General features: G+C 57.0%; 3 protein-coding genes across 3 annotated transcripts; 2 read left to right on the top strand and 1 right to left on the bottom strand.

Annotated features, from left to right (window-relative positions):
- Positions 1-978: 978 nt before the first annotated feature.
- Positions 979-4196, bottom strand: JDV02_007524 (uncharacterized protein). Its single transcript, XM_047989026.1, has 4 exons — positions 3670-4196; positions 2815-3615; positions 2598-2753; positions 979-2545 (listed from the first exon to the last, which is right to left on the bottom strand). Exons 1-4 carry the CDS (start codon positions 3952-3954, stop codon positions 1157-1159), a joined length of 2631 nt encoding a protein of 876 aa, XP_047845025.1. The 5' UTR covers positions 3955-4196; the 3' UTR covers positions 979-1156.
- Positions 4197-4422: 226 nt separating this feature from the next.
- Positions 4423-9288, top strand: JDV02_007525 (uncharacterized protein). The gene is made up of 6 exons (XM_047989027.1): positions 4423-4851; positions 4904-5004; positions 5060-5446; positions 5495-6314; positions 6367-8621; positions 8678-9288. The coding sequence occupies exons 1-6, from the start codon at positions 4562-4564 to the stop codon at positions 9148-9150; spliced, it is 4326 nt and encodes a 1441-aa protein (XP_047845026.1). The 5' UTR covers positions 4423-4561; the 3' UTR covers positions 9151-9288.
- Positions 9289-12796: 3508 nt separating this feature from the next.
- Positions 12797-18950, top strand: JDV02_007526 (uncharacterized protein). Its single transcript, XM_047989028.1, has 4 exons — positions 12797-13915; positions 13985-17557; positions 17622-17974; positions 18032-18950. Exons 1-4 carry the CDS (start codon positions 13319-13321, stop codon positions 18138-18140), a joined length of 4632 nt encoding a protein of 1543 aa, XP_047845027.1. The 5' UTR covers positions 12797-13318; the 3' UTR covers positions 18141-18950.
- The last annotated feature ends 55 nt before the right edge of the window (positions 18951-19005 follow it).

Below are 19005 nucleotides of genomic sequence, written 5' to 3' on the forward strand. Positions count from 1 at the left end.
GTGCAAGTGTTGAAGCGGTCGTGGCTCAACGCTTCGCGACATGGTCTCTCGCGAAGCTTCAATAGCCGCGTGCCTTGGTGGCGCACCACTTTTGAGAGCGCTTCAGCCCAACGCTATCGTCCCGCAACCTCGCTTTCTTTTCGGGGCCATTGCCATCGGCCAACCGCGAACGCCGAGTCGGCAGTGCTATTCCGCTTTGGCTCGAGTTGGACGAGAAGGGAATGCTTCTCCCTCCCTTTTGGGGCATTATTGTGCTCGATGAGGGGGTCTCGACAACAAAGGCGTTGACCGGCTTCCTTTTCCTCTTCTCTTGGCAGCTGAATGAGTGTCCCCGCGCTGAAATGCTTGCAGACGAATCTGGAATGCTGTGGTGGGAGTCCTAACCAACTGGGATGCATAGTGCGAGCTCCCGGCTTGACACATTCAGGCAGCGGCGGGCCCGTGGGCTCCGAGCAATGAAGCCGGGTAACTGTTGAGGTTGTCCGACATCTTTCCAACGTTGGATTTTGAGGAGCAAAGCATGCTCGGGGGTTAAGCCACATCGTAGACCTTGCTTGTCTAGGGTCCCCAACTCAGGCGTCCAATGGCAGAAAGGAGAGAAGGTGCCACCACAGGTCGGTACGGGTATTCAGGCGTTGTGAACATCGTCAGGCCCAGGCCGTACTTCCCATGCCACGACTGTAATGATGCAGAACGATACCAGGCTGCTCTTCTCACCGGTCGAATGTGACTGCCATGGATGCCTAGTCTTGTGCCGCATACTCCATACGTCATACTCAGGGCGCCGTCAGTCGTAGTGGTACAGCATATATCAGGGAGGAGTTGTGGGTGAGATGACTCGGGCTGGCGGCACCTCTCTCAGTGACCAAATGATCACGTTACAAGCTCAGAATCGCGTTGTCAGCATTGCCGTGGCATGTACTAGGTGCTACAGGCTCCTCTCAATGTCACTTTCACTCTTTCCTGCGCAGTGTTTGGCGCCATGGGCTTTCAATTCTGAAAACGAAACCAGCTTGTAATATGCTAAATGTTGCTGATCCTCTGTGAGCTCAATTAGCCTCCTTCCTGAACTCCAAGCCCGATCCCTTAGTCGCGCATGGTACACATGGAGCGATCCTAGCTGCCTTTCTCTGCCGGTACTCGGATTGATCCTGGCTCAGGTCTTGACGGCGATGGACGGACCCTCAGACTTAACACGCTCACCATCCCGCTTGGCCGGCTGGATGTCAGTCATGTTTGTGTCCCCGTCTGGTTGTTCCGCTCCATCGCCTTGCCCCTCCTCGCCGCTGTCCGCATGAGCTTTAGCATGGGCAGCATCGCCATTGGTTTCAGCAACATCTGTCTGTTTGAAGATGTAGGCACTGAGCGCTTGCACCGCCAACTCAATTTCATTGTCCTGAATGACCTTGTCGAAAAGCTCTGCAATCTTGTCTTCCTCTGGTGGGGTGGTCTGCTTGGCAAGAAAGCTAGTGATCGCTGCGTCGTCGAGGCCGGAAATTACGAGGCGCTGGCGCAAGGCATCGGCGGACGTGGGCTTGTCAAGAATGTAGCGTGCCTCAAAGTCCATGTCCTTCGCGAACTGGGCGGCCTGGAAATCACTGTTAGCTGTGATGTTGTGCAGTGATAAAGTCACGAGGAAAACTACCTCAAGGTCCAAGTCAATGATTGGAACCTTGCCAGACTCCATAACAGCTTCGATTGCCTTGATGCTCGTGCCATACTCGGTGCCGTCTCTTGTGCCGTATTCGAGAAGGCGATCGCTATCCCGTAGCTGATTGAACTCTGGGACGGTGACGAAATGGAAATTTTTGCCCTTCACTTCGCCGTCCTGTGGCTCCCGAGTCGTGTGTCGCACAACGGGCGTGAAAACACCGGCATGGCGTTCCATCAGCTTCGCCACGAGCGCCGAGGTGCCGGCTCCGGTCAGGGCGCAGACGATGATTGAACCTCGGTCCTCGGGCATATCTTCTTCTCGTGCCGAATCCTCTTCCACCTGGTCTTGGTCGCCATCTTCGTCAAGCTCTTGGAAAACAAATTCGATGTTCTTGGGGTCGTCGATCTTATCAAACGCTGCTAGTTTCGTGCGTCCGGCTATGCGAAGCGCCCTCCAGCTCTTGCTGGCCTTGCCTGCTATCGCTACAGCCTTTGTCTGGTCATTCGTCGGCATGCTAATCTCAAAATCGTCATCTGAGATTTTTCTTTTGAAGTCGTCCAGGTCGGGTAGTTGATATCTTTCTGCTGACTGGAGGTTATCCATGGCCAGCTTCCGGTCATCATCTCGCAGGAATTCCATGGATAGGGAGCCCATCGGTGTCTGCCGAAGTCGCTTGCTTGTGGCCATACGCTGGGCCGCGCTCTTAGACGCGTTGAAGGACTCGTCGGAGACAGGCTCTCGCTGAATAGGTGGGCAACTAGCCATTTTCCAAAAGATCCAGTTCTTGTCCCTGGCCAGCACAGTTTCGACCATCCTGAAGAAATATGGGCCATCTTGTCCTCGTTTTAAGTAATCCGAGATTGTCATCTTCATCTCTGTGGCCCATTTCGTCTAGTGAGGGTTAGCAATGGTCACTTGGGCCGGACCGGGGATGGACACGAACGTTTTCTTCGTTGAGTTGGTCGTTATACATGACTGATTTGTTGGAAGCGACCATGCTCGCCAGCTTTTCCTTTGCGCCCGCAGACATGGACAAGATGAAGTCGGTAATGATGAGCGCCTGGACCAAGACATGCCTCCGAAAAGACAAATCGCCTATCTGTTGCAAAAGTCAGCCTTCACATACTTCGTGATGCTTGCTGGTAGGGGTTCTCATGCACCTCTAATTCGAAAAGATCTTTGCTCGTCAAATACTTGGGGTTAAACGTCTCAGGGGTATCACCGGGTTTCTCTTGTTGCTCCTCCTCTCTCTTGCGTTTTAGATTCCTCCTCATGTTCTCGGTCGTCCTCGAGGACACGGGCCCCTCGGCGCTCGTCAACCCATGGAACGCCTTCATGGTGGCATCCAAGCTGGTTTTGAATTTGTTGAAGTGGGTAACGTCGAATAGCTTGAGCGGCTGGCTGAAGCTCTCTTGTAACGACCAGAATAGAGGGTATAGAGCATCGGGTTCTAGGGTATCCTTGGGACCAAATGAGACCCCTTTCGCACTGGTCTTCGGGTCCGGCGACTCCTTTGGTGTCTTCGCTTGGTCGTCGATTTCCATTTTCGTTTCTCCCTCCAAACCGTCTGTTTCATACCTCGTGACATTTTCAACGTGGTATTCGCCTCGAAGATTGACAGAGCTCCTGTCGCCAAGAGGAAAGCTCTGGAAGAGAAAAATGAAGACCCTGCCGCAGAATGCCGTGTCCTCGGCGCGGGAAAGCCGGCGCAAAAGTTCGTTGCAGCTTCGCAAAATTACGAGCTGCTTTTGCTTGAAGTGGCTTACTGTGATGCGGTCGCGTCTTGACTCGAGGTAATCGAAAACCTTCCGGCAGCCTGCGATTGTTTGGCTGTCGAGCAGCTCTTCGACCAGCCAGAACATCAAAGCCGGGTCGCACTGGCCGTTATCTGATAGTATAGACAGAACATCTAGTAAATTCCACATCTTGACAAAATCTGGCGAGTTGATTGAGGTGGAAGCCTGTGAAAGACATTGTCAGCTTTATATTGCAAGGGTCGTTTGCCGGGCACTGACGATGAGCTGATCAAAGAGGTCTCTTGCGGCCGTCTCAACGACCGCGAACTGTCGAGACTTATCAGCCCCCGGTGTGGCATCATTAGGATCATTGTTTGCTGCAGCATCGCTTGTTGAAGCCGCAACAATGCGCGACGATAAATCTTTCAAGTCGGAGGGGCTGACGGCGGGTTCGATCGTGACGGTCTGCTTCGCAGTGGCAGCTTCGCCGAGAAGGTCGTCAAAGAGCTTGCCGACGCTCAGGACGGCTGGAACGCCTGGGTTTCCGACGTCGAGCGCAGGCATTCTGGAAAGCTATCAAGGCGAACAACTGCCGATGACCCTTCAAGCAGGCGCCGCCGCCTGGAGGCTTCCCCTTGGCCCCGCGCGTTGACGATGGAGCGGCGGGCGCAAGATACGGCAGGCACCCGGTGTCGAGAGTTGTATACGACGTGTTTCGTGTAGCGATGGCAATCGGGTTGGTCTCCTGGCGGGCGGTGTTGTGCTCCTTCCTGCTTTTGAAGCTGGGCTGGTGGTGTTCGTGAATGCGCAAGGCTGCGTTTGAGCTCGAGGGACGAGGAGGTTTCATTACAACAATAGGTACGAGCGTGGTGGCCAACAATAGGCTGCAGCTGCCGTACCGCGCCACTAGTCGGTACCTCTGGAAGCCCTGCTCCACGATTACTGAGGTGGCTTAGTCGTGGGTCGGCGCAAGGCTGAAATTTTGGGCCGCGGACCCAGCCTGGACTTTGACGGGCCACACCACCAGCGCAGCTTCGCCAGCAGCAACAACATCGAACTGCTCGTCCTTGGAACCGAATCCACCGCCCCCATCCACGAACTGCCTCTCACTCTCTCAACCCGCCGAAAGTTGACTGTGTCCTGCGGCTCATGACGCGAAGCGCTCGTGGTAATGCCTAACGCGAAGCGGCAGAAGGGCGGCAGTGGCGCGGCCAAGACGAGAAAGACCCAAGAACCGGTCCAAGATCTTAAGGACGGCCGCCCGACGCCTGCTGAGGTCGAGGAGGAGGAACATCAGTTCGTGCAGCTAGCGCGCAAGTATTGGCTAAAGTCTGGCCGGACGGCAGCGAAGCCCAAGGTCAAGAATGATGTACTCAAGCAGGGAATCTGGGATGTTTTGGAGCGCGAAGGGTTCCAGCACAAGTCGCTCGTGCTTCTCGAGAGCCTGCAAACGCTGGAAAGGTGAGGTTTCTCATGTATTGGCACTTGATGCCGTTTCTGACTCTTGATGCAGCTACCTATGGCCTGGCTATACCGAGGAGTCCTCAAATTACCATGTCCTTTTGATGGCCCTCATCGTCAATGTGAAAAGGCGCGAGCACCTGGAAACATGGAGTAAGCAACGTTACTTCGAAACTTTGGTGGTTACTGCTGACCTCGTAATTATCAGGCATATTTGACGACAGACCAGAGAGCTTCTCATCCATGTTCCGACGAATCCTATCGCTGATGCTCGACCGCACCTTGTCTGCGACCGTCCGAACACACCTGCTCTGTTTCCTCATATTTGCCTTTCAAAATTTGGATTGTGCAATTGTGAGGAAAGAATGTGCTCCTTTGGTCTCAATCGGCATCTGGCAGAATCTGTCAAGCGAGAACGAGAGAGAGGCGCATCTAGATCAGGCCGCACACTTGAGAAAGGCTTGGCGCGCATCTCTGAAGCGGTACGAGGCGGCTGACGAGCCGACAAAAGCTCGTCTGCGCTTCGAGAGATCGTGGCTATATTCTCTGCTTCTCGACTTTCTGGCCCTGTTGTTCGATGGTAACAGCAAGTCTGGTGAGCTTGAATGAACCCTCTGCTATGCTCGATCTAACATGGCCCAAGACGCTGCACTTTACTGCGAACGATTCGTTGAATTTATCTCGGACTTGCAGAGCCAACTACCAACAAGGCGCTATGTCAACGCTCTACTCCAAGACCTGCATCTTCTACCAGTCATGAAGCTGTCCCCCATGTACAATGATGAGAGCAACGCGCTTCTTAGGGACCTTCACGATCTGTTATCCCACTATACGTACTTCACAATCGACGATCAAACAGGCACTCAGCTTGGACGTACAGAAGCGTACGACAGGCATTGTGCAGCTTTGGGCAAGCTGCAGCGCGTAGCCCTCAAGCATTTCAAGGAAAAATTGACGGTCTTGGCTCTCTCTAACTATGGCGCAATAGACCAACGAGACGAGCTAGAGGCGTTACTGGCACCTCTGACCGACGAAGAGTTGGCAGAACTCGCGGCTTTGCTGGGAGCTCGGATTAGCTATCCTGACAGCTTCAAGGTGCCTATTGACCGCAAGTTCCTGCTTGAGATTCTTATTGGGAAATTCGAGCGTAGGAAGACGTTTCAGGAGGTGGCCAAGGACATGGCATTAGTGCCGACTGAGAAGACGCTGTTCGATGCCGGCTTCCAGCGAGCTGATACCTACGACGGCTCACACCCATTGGCTCTGCCGAAATTGAACCTGCAATACCTGTCTGCCGGGGACTTTCTGTGGCGCGCATTGGTATTGTACCGATTGGAGTCGTATTATGGGATCCGCAAAGACATCGAGTCTGCTCTACGACGCCTTCGACCGGAACTACGACAGCCTGGAGAGACACACTTTGCCGGATTCTCGAAGATGGCCATGCCGATATCGAAGCCCATGTAAGCAATTCTTCAGAATCTGCTGATATCCAAAGCTAAATTGCCTCTCTAGGGTACTCGAAGTTGTTCCGCCTCTGGTGGGCGACGAGCATCCGTCATTGGTAAAAGCTGAGGTAGTAGTGGATGTCCGGCGGCTGGGGGACAATGTCCGTCGTGAATGGGACTCATTACGGACCGACGATGTCGTCTTTTTGCTTGCCGTCGAGCCGCCGCCAGCCAAAACCGTCGCGAACGGCGGAGACATCCAGGCTGAGTACGAGAAGCTCGGTATCCTGTCTGTCAGAGCTGCTGAAATTGTGCAAATCACGGATGACAGAGGCCGCCATGCTAGGGAGGGGGCTGGAAACTTGGATGGCAAGCGACGAATACAACTCAAGCTGGACTCGCGGACCTACAACAGAGATGCCGAACGGGCAGCAGCTGGAAAGCCGGATGTATACGGGCGCACCAACCTGCTCCTCCGAAGAAATCGCAGAGAGAACAACTTCAAGCCCGTCTTGGAGTCGATTCGAAACTTGGTCTTGTCGGGCGCCCCTGTTCCGTCGTGGCTGCATGAGGTTTTCTTGGGCTACGGCGATCCAGCAGGAGCCAACCACAGGAATTTACCCCACCGTATCAAGAAGCTTGACCACCGCGACACCTTTCTTGACTGGCAGCATCTCGTGGAAAGCCTTCCTGGAAAGATCATAGAGCCTAGCGACGACGTGTCCAGCAGCTTTGGCCCCCCGTACGTTCTTGAGGAAGTATCGAATCCAATAGAGGCGCAAGCAGGCAAACCATCCAAGAAACGACGGAGAGATGCTGAACCGACTCTCAAAGCAGAGGTTGAAACACTTAAAGTTTCCACATACGAGCCATCGAATAATGGCCCATATCCCATCGATACACCGAAGCTGAACACGGTTCGTTTTACGCCAGCCCAGGTCGAAGCGATCATGTCTGGGACTCAGCCCGGACTTACGGTCATCGTCGGCCCCCCCGGGACAGGAAAGACGGATGTGGCGACACAGATTATCAACAACATCTACCACAATTTCCCAGAGCAAAAGACGCTGCTTATTGCCCACAGCAACCAGGCGTTGAACCAATTGTTTGCCAAAATTGTCGCACTCGACATCGATGAGAGACACTTGCTCCGTTTGGGTCACGGCGAGGAGGATCTTGCCACAGATGGCAGCTTCAGCAAGCATGGACGTGTTGAGTCCTTCTTGGACAACCGCCAGCGGTTCTTGGCCGAAGTAAAGAAGCTGGCTTTGAGCCTTGGAGCCCCCGGCGCCCACGACAACTCGGCCGAGACTGCAGGTTACTTCAACAAGGTGTATGTGCAGCCAGCGTGGACCGGATTCTTGCAAACGGCAGAGTCCGAAGACTCGACGGCTCAAGATATCCTGCAAAGCTTTCCGTTTTATGGGTATTTCGCGGATGCTCCGCAGCCATTGTTTCCCACAGAGGCGGATAAAGCTCAGGCTTTGGAGATTGCGAATGGTTGTTATCGGCACATTGCGAGGATTTTCTCGGAGCTGGAAGATATCATTCCCTTTGAGATTCTCCGTCGTGAGCGGGACAAGGCCAACTACTTGCTCACCAATGAGGCCCGCATCATCGCCATGACGACCACACATGCCGCTATTCGACGAGGCGAGATCTCGTCTCTCGGTTTTCACTACGACAACGTCGTGATGGAGGAGGCTGCACAGATAACAGAGATTGAGACATTCATGCCTCTGGCGATGCAGAAGCCTGTCAACGGGCAGATGCCTCTTCAGAGGGTTGTTCTCTGCGGCGATCACTTCCAGAACTCCCCTGTCATCCAGAGCCTGGCCTTCCGCCACTACGCCAACCTGGAGCAGTCGCTCTTCTCGAGACTTGTGCGTCTGGGCGTCCCAACGGTCACACTTGACCAGCAAGGCAGAGCGCGGCCATCCATTGCAAAATTGTACCAGTGGCGATACCCCAAACTGGATAGCCTGCCAGAGGTTGAGAATCAGGCTGTGTTTCAACGGGCCAACGCTGGCTTCAAGTTTGACTATCAGTTCATTGATGTGCCTCCATACAAGGGCAAGGGAGAGTCGGAGCCGACGCCACACTTCATTCAAAACCTGGGCGAGGCCGAATACGCCGTGGCGATCTATCAGTATATGAGGCTGCTCGGCTATCCTGCGGAGAAAATTACGATCCTGACGACGTATGCTGGGCAGAGAGCATTGGTCAGAGATGTACTGTCTCATCGATGCGCGAGGAACCCCATATTTGGTCTGCCCAAGGCAGTCGCGACGGTAGACAAATATCAGGGTGAGCAGAACGACTGTAAGTGTAACTCAACAGCCTGCAAGAACTGTCATCCGACTGACGACGTGACATAGATATTATCCTGTCGCTTACACGGACGTCGCGCGTGGGCTACCTTCGGGATGTGCGCCGCATGACAGTGGCAGTGTCGCGTGCTAGGCTGGGGCTGTATGTGTTGGGTCGGCGCGAAGTTTTCGAAGCTTGCCCGGAGCTGCGACCGGCATTTGACCTCTTATTAGAGCGGCCAGACAAGCTCATGCTCGTGACGGGCGAGCTTTGGCCAACCGAGCGGCCCAACGCGGAAGACGGGGCGCCCTTGGACGGAGAGGTCCCCATGGAGAGTGTGGAGCACCTCGGCCAGTACGTATTCGAGATGACCAAGACGAAATTGAAGCAGCTGCAGGGGGAACAGGGCACCGCCTTCACGGCGGAGCCTACAGCCGCTGCTGCAGAGGATTCACAGGGCACGTATTACGATCATGACGAGGAGGACGAGCAGGTGCTGGAGCCGGACATTCTAGAAGTGCGAGAGGGAGACAAGTCATAGGCGCAGCAGGGTGTTGTGGTTGCTTTGAGCCTTGCAGAAAGGCCATGTATTATTGCTCGTGCGCCTGCTTTGGTACAAGAAGAATGATGACGCCATCGGCGGCCGACTCATGTTCAAATAAAGGACGACTCTATGTATGCACTGTAGTATGGATCTGCAGGGCCTCTGTTCGACAGAGGCGGACACATGCCGTCCGCGGGGAAGCATGTACTACACGATGCGAATTTTGACAAGGATGTAGATGCAAGCAAGCGCGCTAGAGTATTTTTGGGTCGCGAAGCATGCACCTGTACGATCGCCCGTGAGTCACCCAGGAGCCTTGAGGCGACTCTGACGTGGTTTACATTCATGGGTGCAGAGGGAGAAACGCAAGCCAAGCGGAAGCCCGGCTGGTGAGCCTGGGAAACATGGCGCGGAGTTAACGGAGCCTAGGGCGTTTGCTACGGCCTTGTGGCGCAGGGCGAGGCAAAGGCGAGGGCAGGCAGGGCTTGCCCGCGACAGTGCTGCTGCACCGTGTGGTGGACGGCGGTTATGACGATTCGACGCACAGCTTTGGATTGCTTCGGTTGGCTGGCTCGCGTGGTACACGTACAGAAGTACTAACTTAGTTACAAATAGTCGGCAATGCGGACAAGAAGTCTACTTTTGTACGTACTTTGTACGTCGTCGTAGGTCAGGCGCGCCGGACCGCCGCTGTTCGTGACCATAGAGGGAGGGGGGGACACGTCAAGGCGAGGCCAGGCGATGGCATGGATGGGTTCCTTGACGTCGGGTCGGAGACGGCGGCGCGGTCGCGACTCAGTCACGGGCCTTGGGTTGGGCTGGGGGGTCGACGACGAAACGAAACCCTGGCGGGGGGAGGCGAAAAGGGAAGAGGAGGTGGAGGAGGGTGGTGTCGGGCGAATGACGGCAGCGGTTCGAAATCAAAATGCAGACTCTGAGAGTCTGGGGTTCGCCGGACCGAGCCTCCGCTCCACCGGCGACGTCGGCTGCTGCAGCTGGCTGGGCCATGGTGCGTAAGGAAGGAAGGTACCTCGCTATCTGCGAGTACATATACGTAGTACGGAGTAGTGGGCACAGGAATAGATTAGTAGACAGCCCTTCTGGAACACAAGGTTGCTTGTGCTTTGGGAAACTCGGCATTCTACGTACAGACGTATACTTCGTACATGAGGCTCCCCCCCCCTTCCTTTCCCCTGACGCCGGTACCATGCGCTGGTCCCCTGGCGAACGGGCCTTCGCAGTGCCCAAGCTCAGTCGCGCAGGGCAGCCAAAGCGACACGGCCCGGCAGCCTAGTGTCGATGGCCAAATCTGGTACACAATTACCCACGACAAAGACTGATCTGGGGGAATAATAATAATAATAATGCACCATCTGGGAGCGAGGCGGCGATTCGTCGCACAGCGCGCCGCCGCCACGCTCGGTACAGGGAAGGGGGGGGTCCCATTGTGTCGGTTTGTTTGTCTCTGAATTCCATTCTTGAATACGCCAGCGCCAGACCCTGCCGCCTCCACGACGGCAACGGCGTCTCTGTGATAAGTTGCAGAGGGCCTTCTTCGCACGCCGCGGGCTATAATGCCAACACACAGCGACACTCGTCGCGGTGTCCTTAGGTACCCATGAAGGACTTTCCCCAGCAGCAAAGACATGTGACGGTACTCGGTACAACACGCCGCGGCGACGGCCGCCCGAGAATCGTCAGCCTTGCCACGGATTCTTTGCATAGACTAGCTGAAGGCACGTCACTCACACATTCCAACTGACAGCAGGCGGGCGTGCCCCATTCGCTCGCTTCCCACTGTGTTTGCTTTTTTGTCGATTTTTGCGCCGTTGTGGTTTCTATGTACCACTTGCTTTTGTGTGCCTGGCTGTCGACCCAACCGGCCCAGTGTCGCGGGCGCGCGTTGCGTGCGCCCCAGGGCTTGGAAGAACAAACCCACAGAGATGCAAGACGGGAGAGAGAGAGCAGCAAAAATCCTTGCACATTCGGCCAACACACCCCCCCCCCCCCCCCTCCTCCCCCAAAACAAAAGCAGGTCAGCTCTTTCTTTATCCACGACAGAAGAGTCCATCACTGTCGGCCCTTTCACCACCGTCAGTCCCCCCGCATGGGTGTGACAGGCTCCTCCGAAAGTTGCACCATCCAAGTTTGGCGCGTCGCGTATGGCACGGCGGGTGGCCCGTGCCGTTCGGGCACTGTTGCGTGTTACCCTTCCTTGCAACTACTACATACCTTGCCTGCTTCGTACGTACAACGTGGCCGACAGCGACACATGCGGGCTGTACAAGTCAAGTAAACTCTGGCGCGGTACATTATAGTGCAGCACTGTACAGTCAAAGACGTGAGCTGTCTGTCTGTCCGCGGCTCAACGTGCCCTGTTTGTCGAAAAAAAAAAAAAGTGTCGCAAACGCGCCACGACGGGGCCGCGGCCGCTGGCGGCGACCTGCACCTGGGCTGCGACAGCTGTGGCTGCTGCCTTGCGGGCGCTGTGCAAGAGAAGAGAGCGAGAGAGAGAAAGGCACCCGTGGGCCTTCTTTCCATGCGGCTGACAGGCTGGTTTCCAGTCACCCATTGCAAAGATTCAAAGAGCAACCTGCCTACCTAGGTACTTTAGATTGAGGTATGTGACTCCCCGTGCTCCATCCGTGGTGTCGGTAGCACCTCAGTTTTAAGTACCTTTGACCCAAGATGGCCTGACTCACCTTTGGTACTGAAGGATGGGTGACCTCGGTCGTGAGCCCGGCTCGTCGCGACACGCACACTCCGGTCTCCAGCGGCAGCTCGCGCGCGCGACATCGCCCTGGAATTCGAATCCGGATCCCCAATCCAAATTTCGATACCCGCGCAGCAGGTGGCGCGCTTGGCCCGCCGTAGCCTCATCACATCGCTCCCCATTTTTTGGAGACAAGCTGCTGCTGCTTCTGATGCTAAGCTCCACCGGGCACCGAGCTTTTTTTTTTCTTTCTCCCACCTCCCCTTCGTTTCCCTCTCCCACGTCTTTACCCCTACGGGCGCCGATGCGCCGTCCCACCCACGGCTACGGCGCGGACAAGAGGTGTCCGTGAATGGAGGTTAAAAGGGAAAAAGGGGACAATTGAACCTCGCGCTGTTGCTTCAAAGCAGGTTGCAAGTCGCGCCGTGCCGTGATGCCTTGGGATCAATGGCCATCCTATTTCTAACAATGCTGCTCAGGGCGTGCGGCGCGCTGCGTTGCGAACAGTGGATGCTCTGTCTACCCTTCATCAGCGCTTCCCACACGGTGCGGCGCGATGCGCCTGCTCCCGTAGCAACTGTAGAGTTTGACCGTCGGTCACTACTTTTAGCCTGTGCAAAACTTTGGCCTGCGCACGGTGCGCCTCGCGCGCCTGACAAACACGGTCGCTGGGGTTGGCAAGGTACCTCCGTCCATCCAGTGGCCTTCCTGCTGGCCCTCCGCGCTGGGCGTGGGCAGCGGGTACCGCAGGTAGAGAGTGAGTGAGTGCGTGCGTGCGTGGGCGGGCGGGCGGGCTGTAGTAGGCGTGGGAGATGTGGGTGGGTTTCGCTGACAGGGGGGGGGGCCGCCCGGACACACACGCCCCCGGCCCTTCCCCTTCCGCCCATCCTCCCATTCATATTCCTGCTGCCCAAAATTTTCTTGCTGGACCTCCTCCCAAACCCTCACCAACTCCAAATCAACACCTTGGTCCGGTGGAATTCTCCTTCACCCGACCCATTCTCCCCTCCATCGGCATTGGAATTTCTTCTGCGCCGGCTGTGCCAGAAGACTCGTTTCTCCTCTGCTCATTTTCCTTCTCCCCTCCTCCCGTCCGCCGTCACGCCTCGGTCGCCGCCTGTTCCCACAGCGCCTGCGATCCTCGCCCTCGGCCGACCCCTTCCGCTCCTTCATCAGAACGGAAAGGAAACAAAGGCAGCTTGGTCCTCGACCTCAAGCCCGCCCCCTTGTCGAGTCTCTACCGCCTTTAGTCGCGCGTTCCTGTCGTTTCGCGAGAGTCTGTGACAGCGCCCGGATTCGCTACCGCATCGTTTTTTTCAGGTCAACCGTCGGTCTTTCACGCCCTCGACCGACCTTTAAAAACCACCCAATACACACTCGCGTCTTGTCTGCATCAACTTCTTTTCCCCCTCAACTTCGACGACTTCTCGCATCGCGAACGCCTTCTCCCTTATGACGTCGCCTGCGAATCAGCAGAACCCGATCCCGGCGACCAACACCTCTGCGACCACGGCGACTTCTTATGCCTCCGCTGCAGGTGCGCCCAAGAAGTCTGCTGCACCGGCGCCCGTAGTCGCCCCCGGTTCCCAACCCGCTGTCGTGGTTGGCTCTTCTTCTGCCTCTTCGGCGCAGAATGCCAAGGCAGCTTCGCCATCTCCTGTGAACGGCAAGCCAGCCGTCGCTCCCGCAGTCCCTGCTGTCGCTCGCGGCATCACCGCCGCGAACGGGTCCGCCTCGGACCACTCCCGCAAGAGCTCCGTCACCATGGCTGCCAACGGCCCCAGCAGCTATGCTGCCAACGGCGGTCCCGTCGGCGGTGCCAAGCCTGGCATCCAGTTCGGCTTCGATTCGCCTGCCATGGCCCACAGCACCCCGCAGACTGGATCGTCCGCTCCGATCCCCATTCCCGGCGGCAACGCGCGTGTGCCATCTCCCGCGCACTCACCGTCGCCCATCCCCCAGCCCTCTGCAAGCGGAGGCCGACCTCCCTCTGGTCTCCAGCAGCCCAGTGGCCCAATGACATTTGGAAGTCTCGGTAGCGATGGCGAGGTAAGGACTGCTTCTCCTTTGGTATCTTCACTCACCTTGTGCACTGTTGACTTGATTTCTCGTCTGCAGCGCCACATGAGACAGGGCTCTGTCCCTCCGAACCCCAGTGCCATGGGCGCGCAGCACGGCGCCCACTTCCGACGTGAGTCGGGTCACTCCGTCCAGAGCGACAACCCTGGCGCTCCCAACCGTGGCAACTTCCCACCTCAGGGTGGCCGTGGCCGAGGTGGCTTCAACCCGCATGGCAACTCGTACAACAACCAGATGGGCTACCCACCCAACAACCAGTTTCGCAACGGCCCCGGCCAAGGCCGTGGCATGCCCCCGTCCTTCCAGCCGCAGCCCCGAAACATGCCGTACCCGAATTCTCCTCAGCCGAACCGGAGCCCGGCCCTCGTGCCTTCGATGCCGAACACGCCGAACATGGCGCCTGCCAACATGCAGCCCAACATGTCGATGCAGACTCCGCCCCAATACCACTATCCGCCACCGATGGCGCCTCAGCATCAACAAGTACATCCCCCCCTCCCCATTGCTTCCTCCAGCAAGCTGCATTTGAAGCCCCACAAGAAGAACAAGGCACGTCGTGAGCACGATAAGCCATATCACCCGGGACGCCAGCCGGACTCTGCGCGTGAGCTTCATGGGACCGCCGTCAGCCTTCATCCACGCCGCTACAGTCAACGTGCGGATCAGATGTGGCGCGAGCAAATCATGGGCGGCATGCGTGTGGTATCCAGCGGCGCTTCGAAGCCTGGCTGTCAAGGACAAGAGCCTCGCCGTCCGTTCGTCGCAAATGAAAAGCAACCCCCTTCTATTGATCTTTCTCCGGAGAACGGAGCATTTGAATTTTTGCTGACCATGAAGACCCAGAGCTTTGGCTACCCTCCTCAGCAGATGGACCAATATGGCCGGCCCATGTCCATGCCCTACGGCTATAACAACATGCCGTACATGGCGCCTCCCCAGACTAACTCTCCAGGTTACGGCCAGCAGTACGCTCCCCCACCGTACCACCCCCAGGCTCACAGCATGTCGCGCAGCCCTTCGCAACCGGAGCGGCCCTCGAGTGCCAACCATCAGAACCAGCCGGTCATTGTGTCCTCCACCCCGCAGCCCCAGAATGCGCAGCCCAACCCTGCCGCGAAAAACTTCGTGAAGCCTGGACGGAAGAGCGCTGCGATCCAGATCAAGAACGCTGCTGGTGAGGTCGTGGACACATCCGCCTTCAAGCAGCCTGCTTCCCCTGCTCCCAGCGTTCAGCAGTCTAAGACGCCGCCCGTTGTGGCTTCCACTCCGACGCCACCTCCCAAGTCCTTGACTCCCTCCCATGTTCGCACCGACAGCCAAGCTACCCCGAAGACAGCAAAGGAGATTCAGGACGAACTGAAGGAGAAGATTAAGCAGGCCACTCAAGCCTCCTCCGCCGAGAGCAAGGCCAAGGAGGAACCCGTTGCTACCGCCACAAAGTCGTCCCCTGAAGCAGAGGCCCCGGCTCCGGCTGTCGAATCGGCCAAGGCCGACGCTTCTGCTTCTGAAGCGAAGGTCGAGGAGCCCAAGGTCGAGGAGCCAGAGAAGACCGATGCGCCCAAGAAAGCCGACGAGCCCAAGAAGGCTGACGAGGCCAAGCCTGTCGAGCCTTCCAAGAGTGCCGATCCCGAGGAGGACGAGATTGAGCGAATGATCCGCGAAATGGAAGAGGCTGATGCCAGGCGCGAGAAGGAAGAGGAGGAGCACCGAAAACGGCGCGAAATCGAGAAGGCTGCAGCCAAGAAGGAGGAAGAAGAGAACCGCAAGGTCAATGCTGCCGACGAGGACCGCAGACTCCGCGAGCAGGAGCGCGAGATGGAGCGCCTCGAAGAGGAGAAGGAGCGGAAGCAGAAGGAGGCCGAGGCGTCCGGCAAGTCCGTGTCCGTCGCCGACGCCTTGGCTCAGCTGCGCTCTGGCAAGGAGGCCGAGCCGTCCAATGTGGATACCGTCACCGACAAGCTTGCCGACATGAAGATCGAGGGCGACGCGGCTGCTGATGCTTCCCAGAAGCCCAGCGCTGAGAAGCGCGGATCCAAGCCTGCAGCTCTGAACCTCGCGCCACTGAACACCAAGCCCGTTGAGCCGCCGCAGCCGAGTGCCGCCCTCCAGTCTCTGAAGTCGGCGCGTTTCTTGCAGGTCATGGACCAGGATATTTATCCCGAGGGCATCAGCTCGCCAAACCCTGCTCTCAACGCTGCTGTGACCAAAAAGGGCAAGACCTTCAAGTACGACGCCAACTTTTTGCTGCAGTTCCAGAAGGTCTTCACGGAGCAGCCATCGCTTGAGTTCCACCAGCAGGTGAAGTCGCTCATTGGAGACAGCGACGGTCGTTCGCGTGCTCAAACACCTGGCCCCAGAGTCAATTCGCGCGGCGCCGGTGGTGGCGCCTTCAACATGGGCACTTTCAACGCTCCCATGGGAGGCCGCACCCTGCCCCCTGGCACTACGTCCTCGGAACGACTGGCCATGGCCAGCGGCACCATGCCCCGCCCTCCGATCAACTCGATCGGATCGTTCAGTGCCCGCTCCGGCGCGTTCCCTACCGCTCCGATGTCGCGAACCTCATCGCAGTCCAATGCGCGGAACATGCCCAACTCTCCTCGCCAGTCCAGCCGCTCTACTCGTGGTAGCCGGCGTAACGATCACGGTGGTGTCAAGGAAGCCCAGGCTGCTAAGACCATGCCTTTGACTGCCGGGCAAGAAATCAAGCCCATCACGGTTTCTGCTGGCGGCTGGAAGCCTACTAGCATCGGCAAGCCCACGGCGCAAGGTACTCCCAGCGGTTACTTGGACCCTGAGATGGTCCAGAGGAAGGTCAAGGCGGCACTAAACAAGATGACACCTGAGAAGTTCGACCGAATCGCCGACCAGATTCTTGAGATTGCCTCGCAGTCCAAGGATGAGTCCGACGGCCGCACCCTCCGCCAGGTCATCCAGCTTACCTTTGAGAAGGCCACTGACGAGGCCCACTGGGCATCAATGTATGCCAAATTCTGCAAGCGCATGTTGGAGACTATGAGTCCCGAGGTTCGCGACGAGCGGATCAAGGACAAGAACGGCAATGTCGTTAGTGGCGGCCACCTGTTCCGCAAATACCTTTTGAACAGGTGTCAGGAAGAATTCGAGCGCGGCTGGACGACCAACCTGCCTGAGCAGAAGGAATCCGAGGAGGTCGGAGAGAAAGGTGCGGAGGCGAAGCCCGGTGAGGCAGCCTTGATGTCGGATGAGTACTACATTGCCGCCGCCGCGAAGCGACGTGGCCTTGGTCTGGTCCAGTTCATTGGTGAGCTGTACAAGCTTGGCATGCTTACTGAACGCATCATGCACGAATGTGTTCATAGGCTGGTCGACTACAAGGGCATTCCTGACGAGGCCGAGATCGAGTCACTCAGCAAACTGCTCCGCACCATCGGTGCCAACCTGGATCAAACCGAGAAGGGCCGCCCCATGATGGACGCCTACTTCCAGCGCATCCAGACAATGATGGATCTGCCCGACCTTCCAAGCAGACTCAAGTTCATGCTCATGGACGTGTTGGATCTGCGAAAGGCGAACTGGCACTCAAAGGAGGCAAACAAGGGACCTAAGACTCTGGAAGAGGTCCGCGCAGAGGTAAGTCAAAGTCAACGGCAAATGACGCTTAAGAAGCGGGATGCTGACCTGTCAACCTAATTAGGCGGAGGCTGCACAAGCCGCCAAGGCCCAAGAAGCTGCTCGAAGCAATCAACGGGGTGGTGGTCGCCCGCCGGTTGGCCGGGGCGATGCCCGCAACTTCTCTGCAGGCTACGCCCAGCAGACGAGCAATCAGGTTGGTATGGACGACCTGCGGCGTCTTAAGGGCTCCGCAAGCCGGATAGCCAGCCAAAACGTCACCCTTGGCCCCACCTCGATGTTCTCGTCGCGTAGCAACAGCGGTCGTCGTCTTGGTCCAGGTGGCTCTCTGGGTCGCCCCGGCGAGGACTCTGGAGCTTCCTCCCGAACGGGCACACCCCCCAACCGGGACAGCACGTCCAATTCCAACGCATTTAGGTACGTGACTCTCTTGCTGTATTCATATAGACCTCAGCGCTAACTGCCCTTCTACAGCCTGCTGGCAAACATGGAGACCGAGCACCCAGCCTCACCCCCATCTGCAGGACCTTCTCCTTCCTTAGCCAAGGCTGTCCCCGACAGCGATAAGAAGGAGAATGAATAAAGGCATTTCTTACATTCAGCGTCTTGCATTTCGGATGATAGACTGGGTGGGGTTGTCTTCTGTTGTCATTTTTGCATTTCCAGGCTTTCATGCGACGCATCCTCCAAAAAGTTGCACGCGCGTTTCGAATCGATGATACCTCCTCGCTCATAGACCATTTGACCAGGCAGACAGAGACGCAGCCTCCCAACGCGGGGGGAGGGTCCGTGGTTCCGGACGTGGAGATTCCTTTCTTCAGTGTGTTCATTACTTCATTCGACTGCCGTCTTATTTATCGCCGCGTCTAAACAGTCCGACATGATCGGAAATATTTGGCGAGATGGGGGCCTAACTTGGCTTATCTATACCGCCTCGAAAGCATGGCCTAGGCGACAAGGGCAAGTCCTCAGAGGCATGCCGCGACGTCAGAATGGGATGGGGGGTGAGAGGAGAGGGAATGGTGAAAAGGCGAAGCTGGTCTCCTGCGCAGGATTCGCTTCCGAGAGGCCGGGGACGACCAGGCAAACGAGACCCCGAACGATTTCCACGTCTGATGTTTCCCTCCCACTTGACCGGAGTTGCCTGCACAGCACAGCAAGCGGCCGGCGGTCGCCAACGTCGGACGCTTGAGCCGCAGTCAACTCGATGATGTATTCAGGGTGGAAGGACTGGAGTCGGACGGGGTTGGCTTTTGCGAGAACGCGGTCTTGCTATTTTTACTGTACAATCATCTAATTCCAGGGAGCATTCGGCCGCTTCACGAGTTGGCGGAAATACATACTTGTTCTGCAAAATAATCTGCGACGTGAGAAGTGCCCGGGCAAAATGGCCGCTTGAGAACATGGAGCCGGCTTGCATTCCACGAACCAAATGTTGTCACGGCGGA

This window comes from Purpureocillium takamizusanense, chromosome 7, assembly GCF_022605165.1.
Source record: "Purpureocillium takamizusanense chromosome 7, complete sequence".
NCBI lineage: Eukaryota > Fungi > Ascomycota > Sordariomycetes > Hypocreales > Ophiocordycipitaceae > Purpureocillium > Purpureocillium takamizusanense.

Excerpts from the sequence above, each read along its gene's own strand:
- JDV02_007525 (XM_047989027.1), top strand. The coding sequence starts at position 4,562 with ATGCCTAACGCGAAGCGGCAGAAGGGCGGCAGTGGCGCGGCCAAGACG. Across the intron at positions 4,852-4,903 it reads AGCCTGCAAACGCTGGAAAG|CTACCTATGGCCTGGCTATA; the intron begins GTGAGGTTTCTC and ends CTCTTGATGCAG. Across the intron at positions 5,005-5,059 it reads CGAGCACCTGGAAACATGGA|GCATATTTGACGACAGACCA; the intron begins GTAAGCAACGTT and ends CGTAATTATCAG.
- JDV02_007526 (XM_047989028.1), top strand. The coding sequence starts at position 13,319 with ATGACGTCGCCTGCGAATCAGCAGAACCCGATCCCGGCGACCAACACC. Across the intron at positions 17,558-17,621 it reads TGGAAGAGGTCCGCGCAGAG|GCGGAGGCTGCACAAGCCGC; the intron begins GTAAGTCAAAGT and ends CAACCTAATTAG. Across the intron at positions 17,975-18,031 it reads TCCAATTCCAACGCATTTAG|CCTGCTGGCAAACATGGAGA; the intron begins GTACGTGACTCT and ends GCCCTTCTACAG.
- JDV02_007524 (XM_047989026.1), bottom strand. The coding sequence starts at position 3,954 with ATGCCTGCGCTCGACGTCGGAAACCCAGGCGTTCCAGCCGTCCTGAGC. Across the intron at positions 2,754-2,814 it reads AAGATCTTTTCGAATTAGAG|ATAGGCGATTTGTCTTTTCG; the intron begins GTGCATGAGAAC and ends CTTTTGCAACAG. Across the intron at positions 2,546-2,597 it reads ACCAACTCAACGAAGAAAAC|ACGAAATGGGCCACAGAGAT; the intron begins GTTCGTGTCCAT and ends AACCCTCACTAG.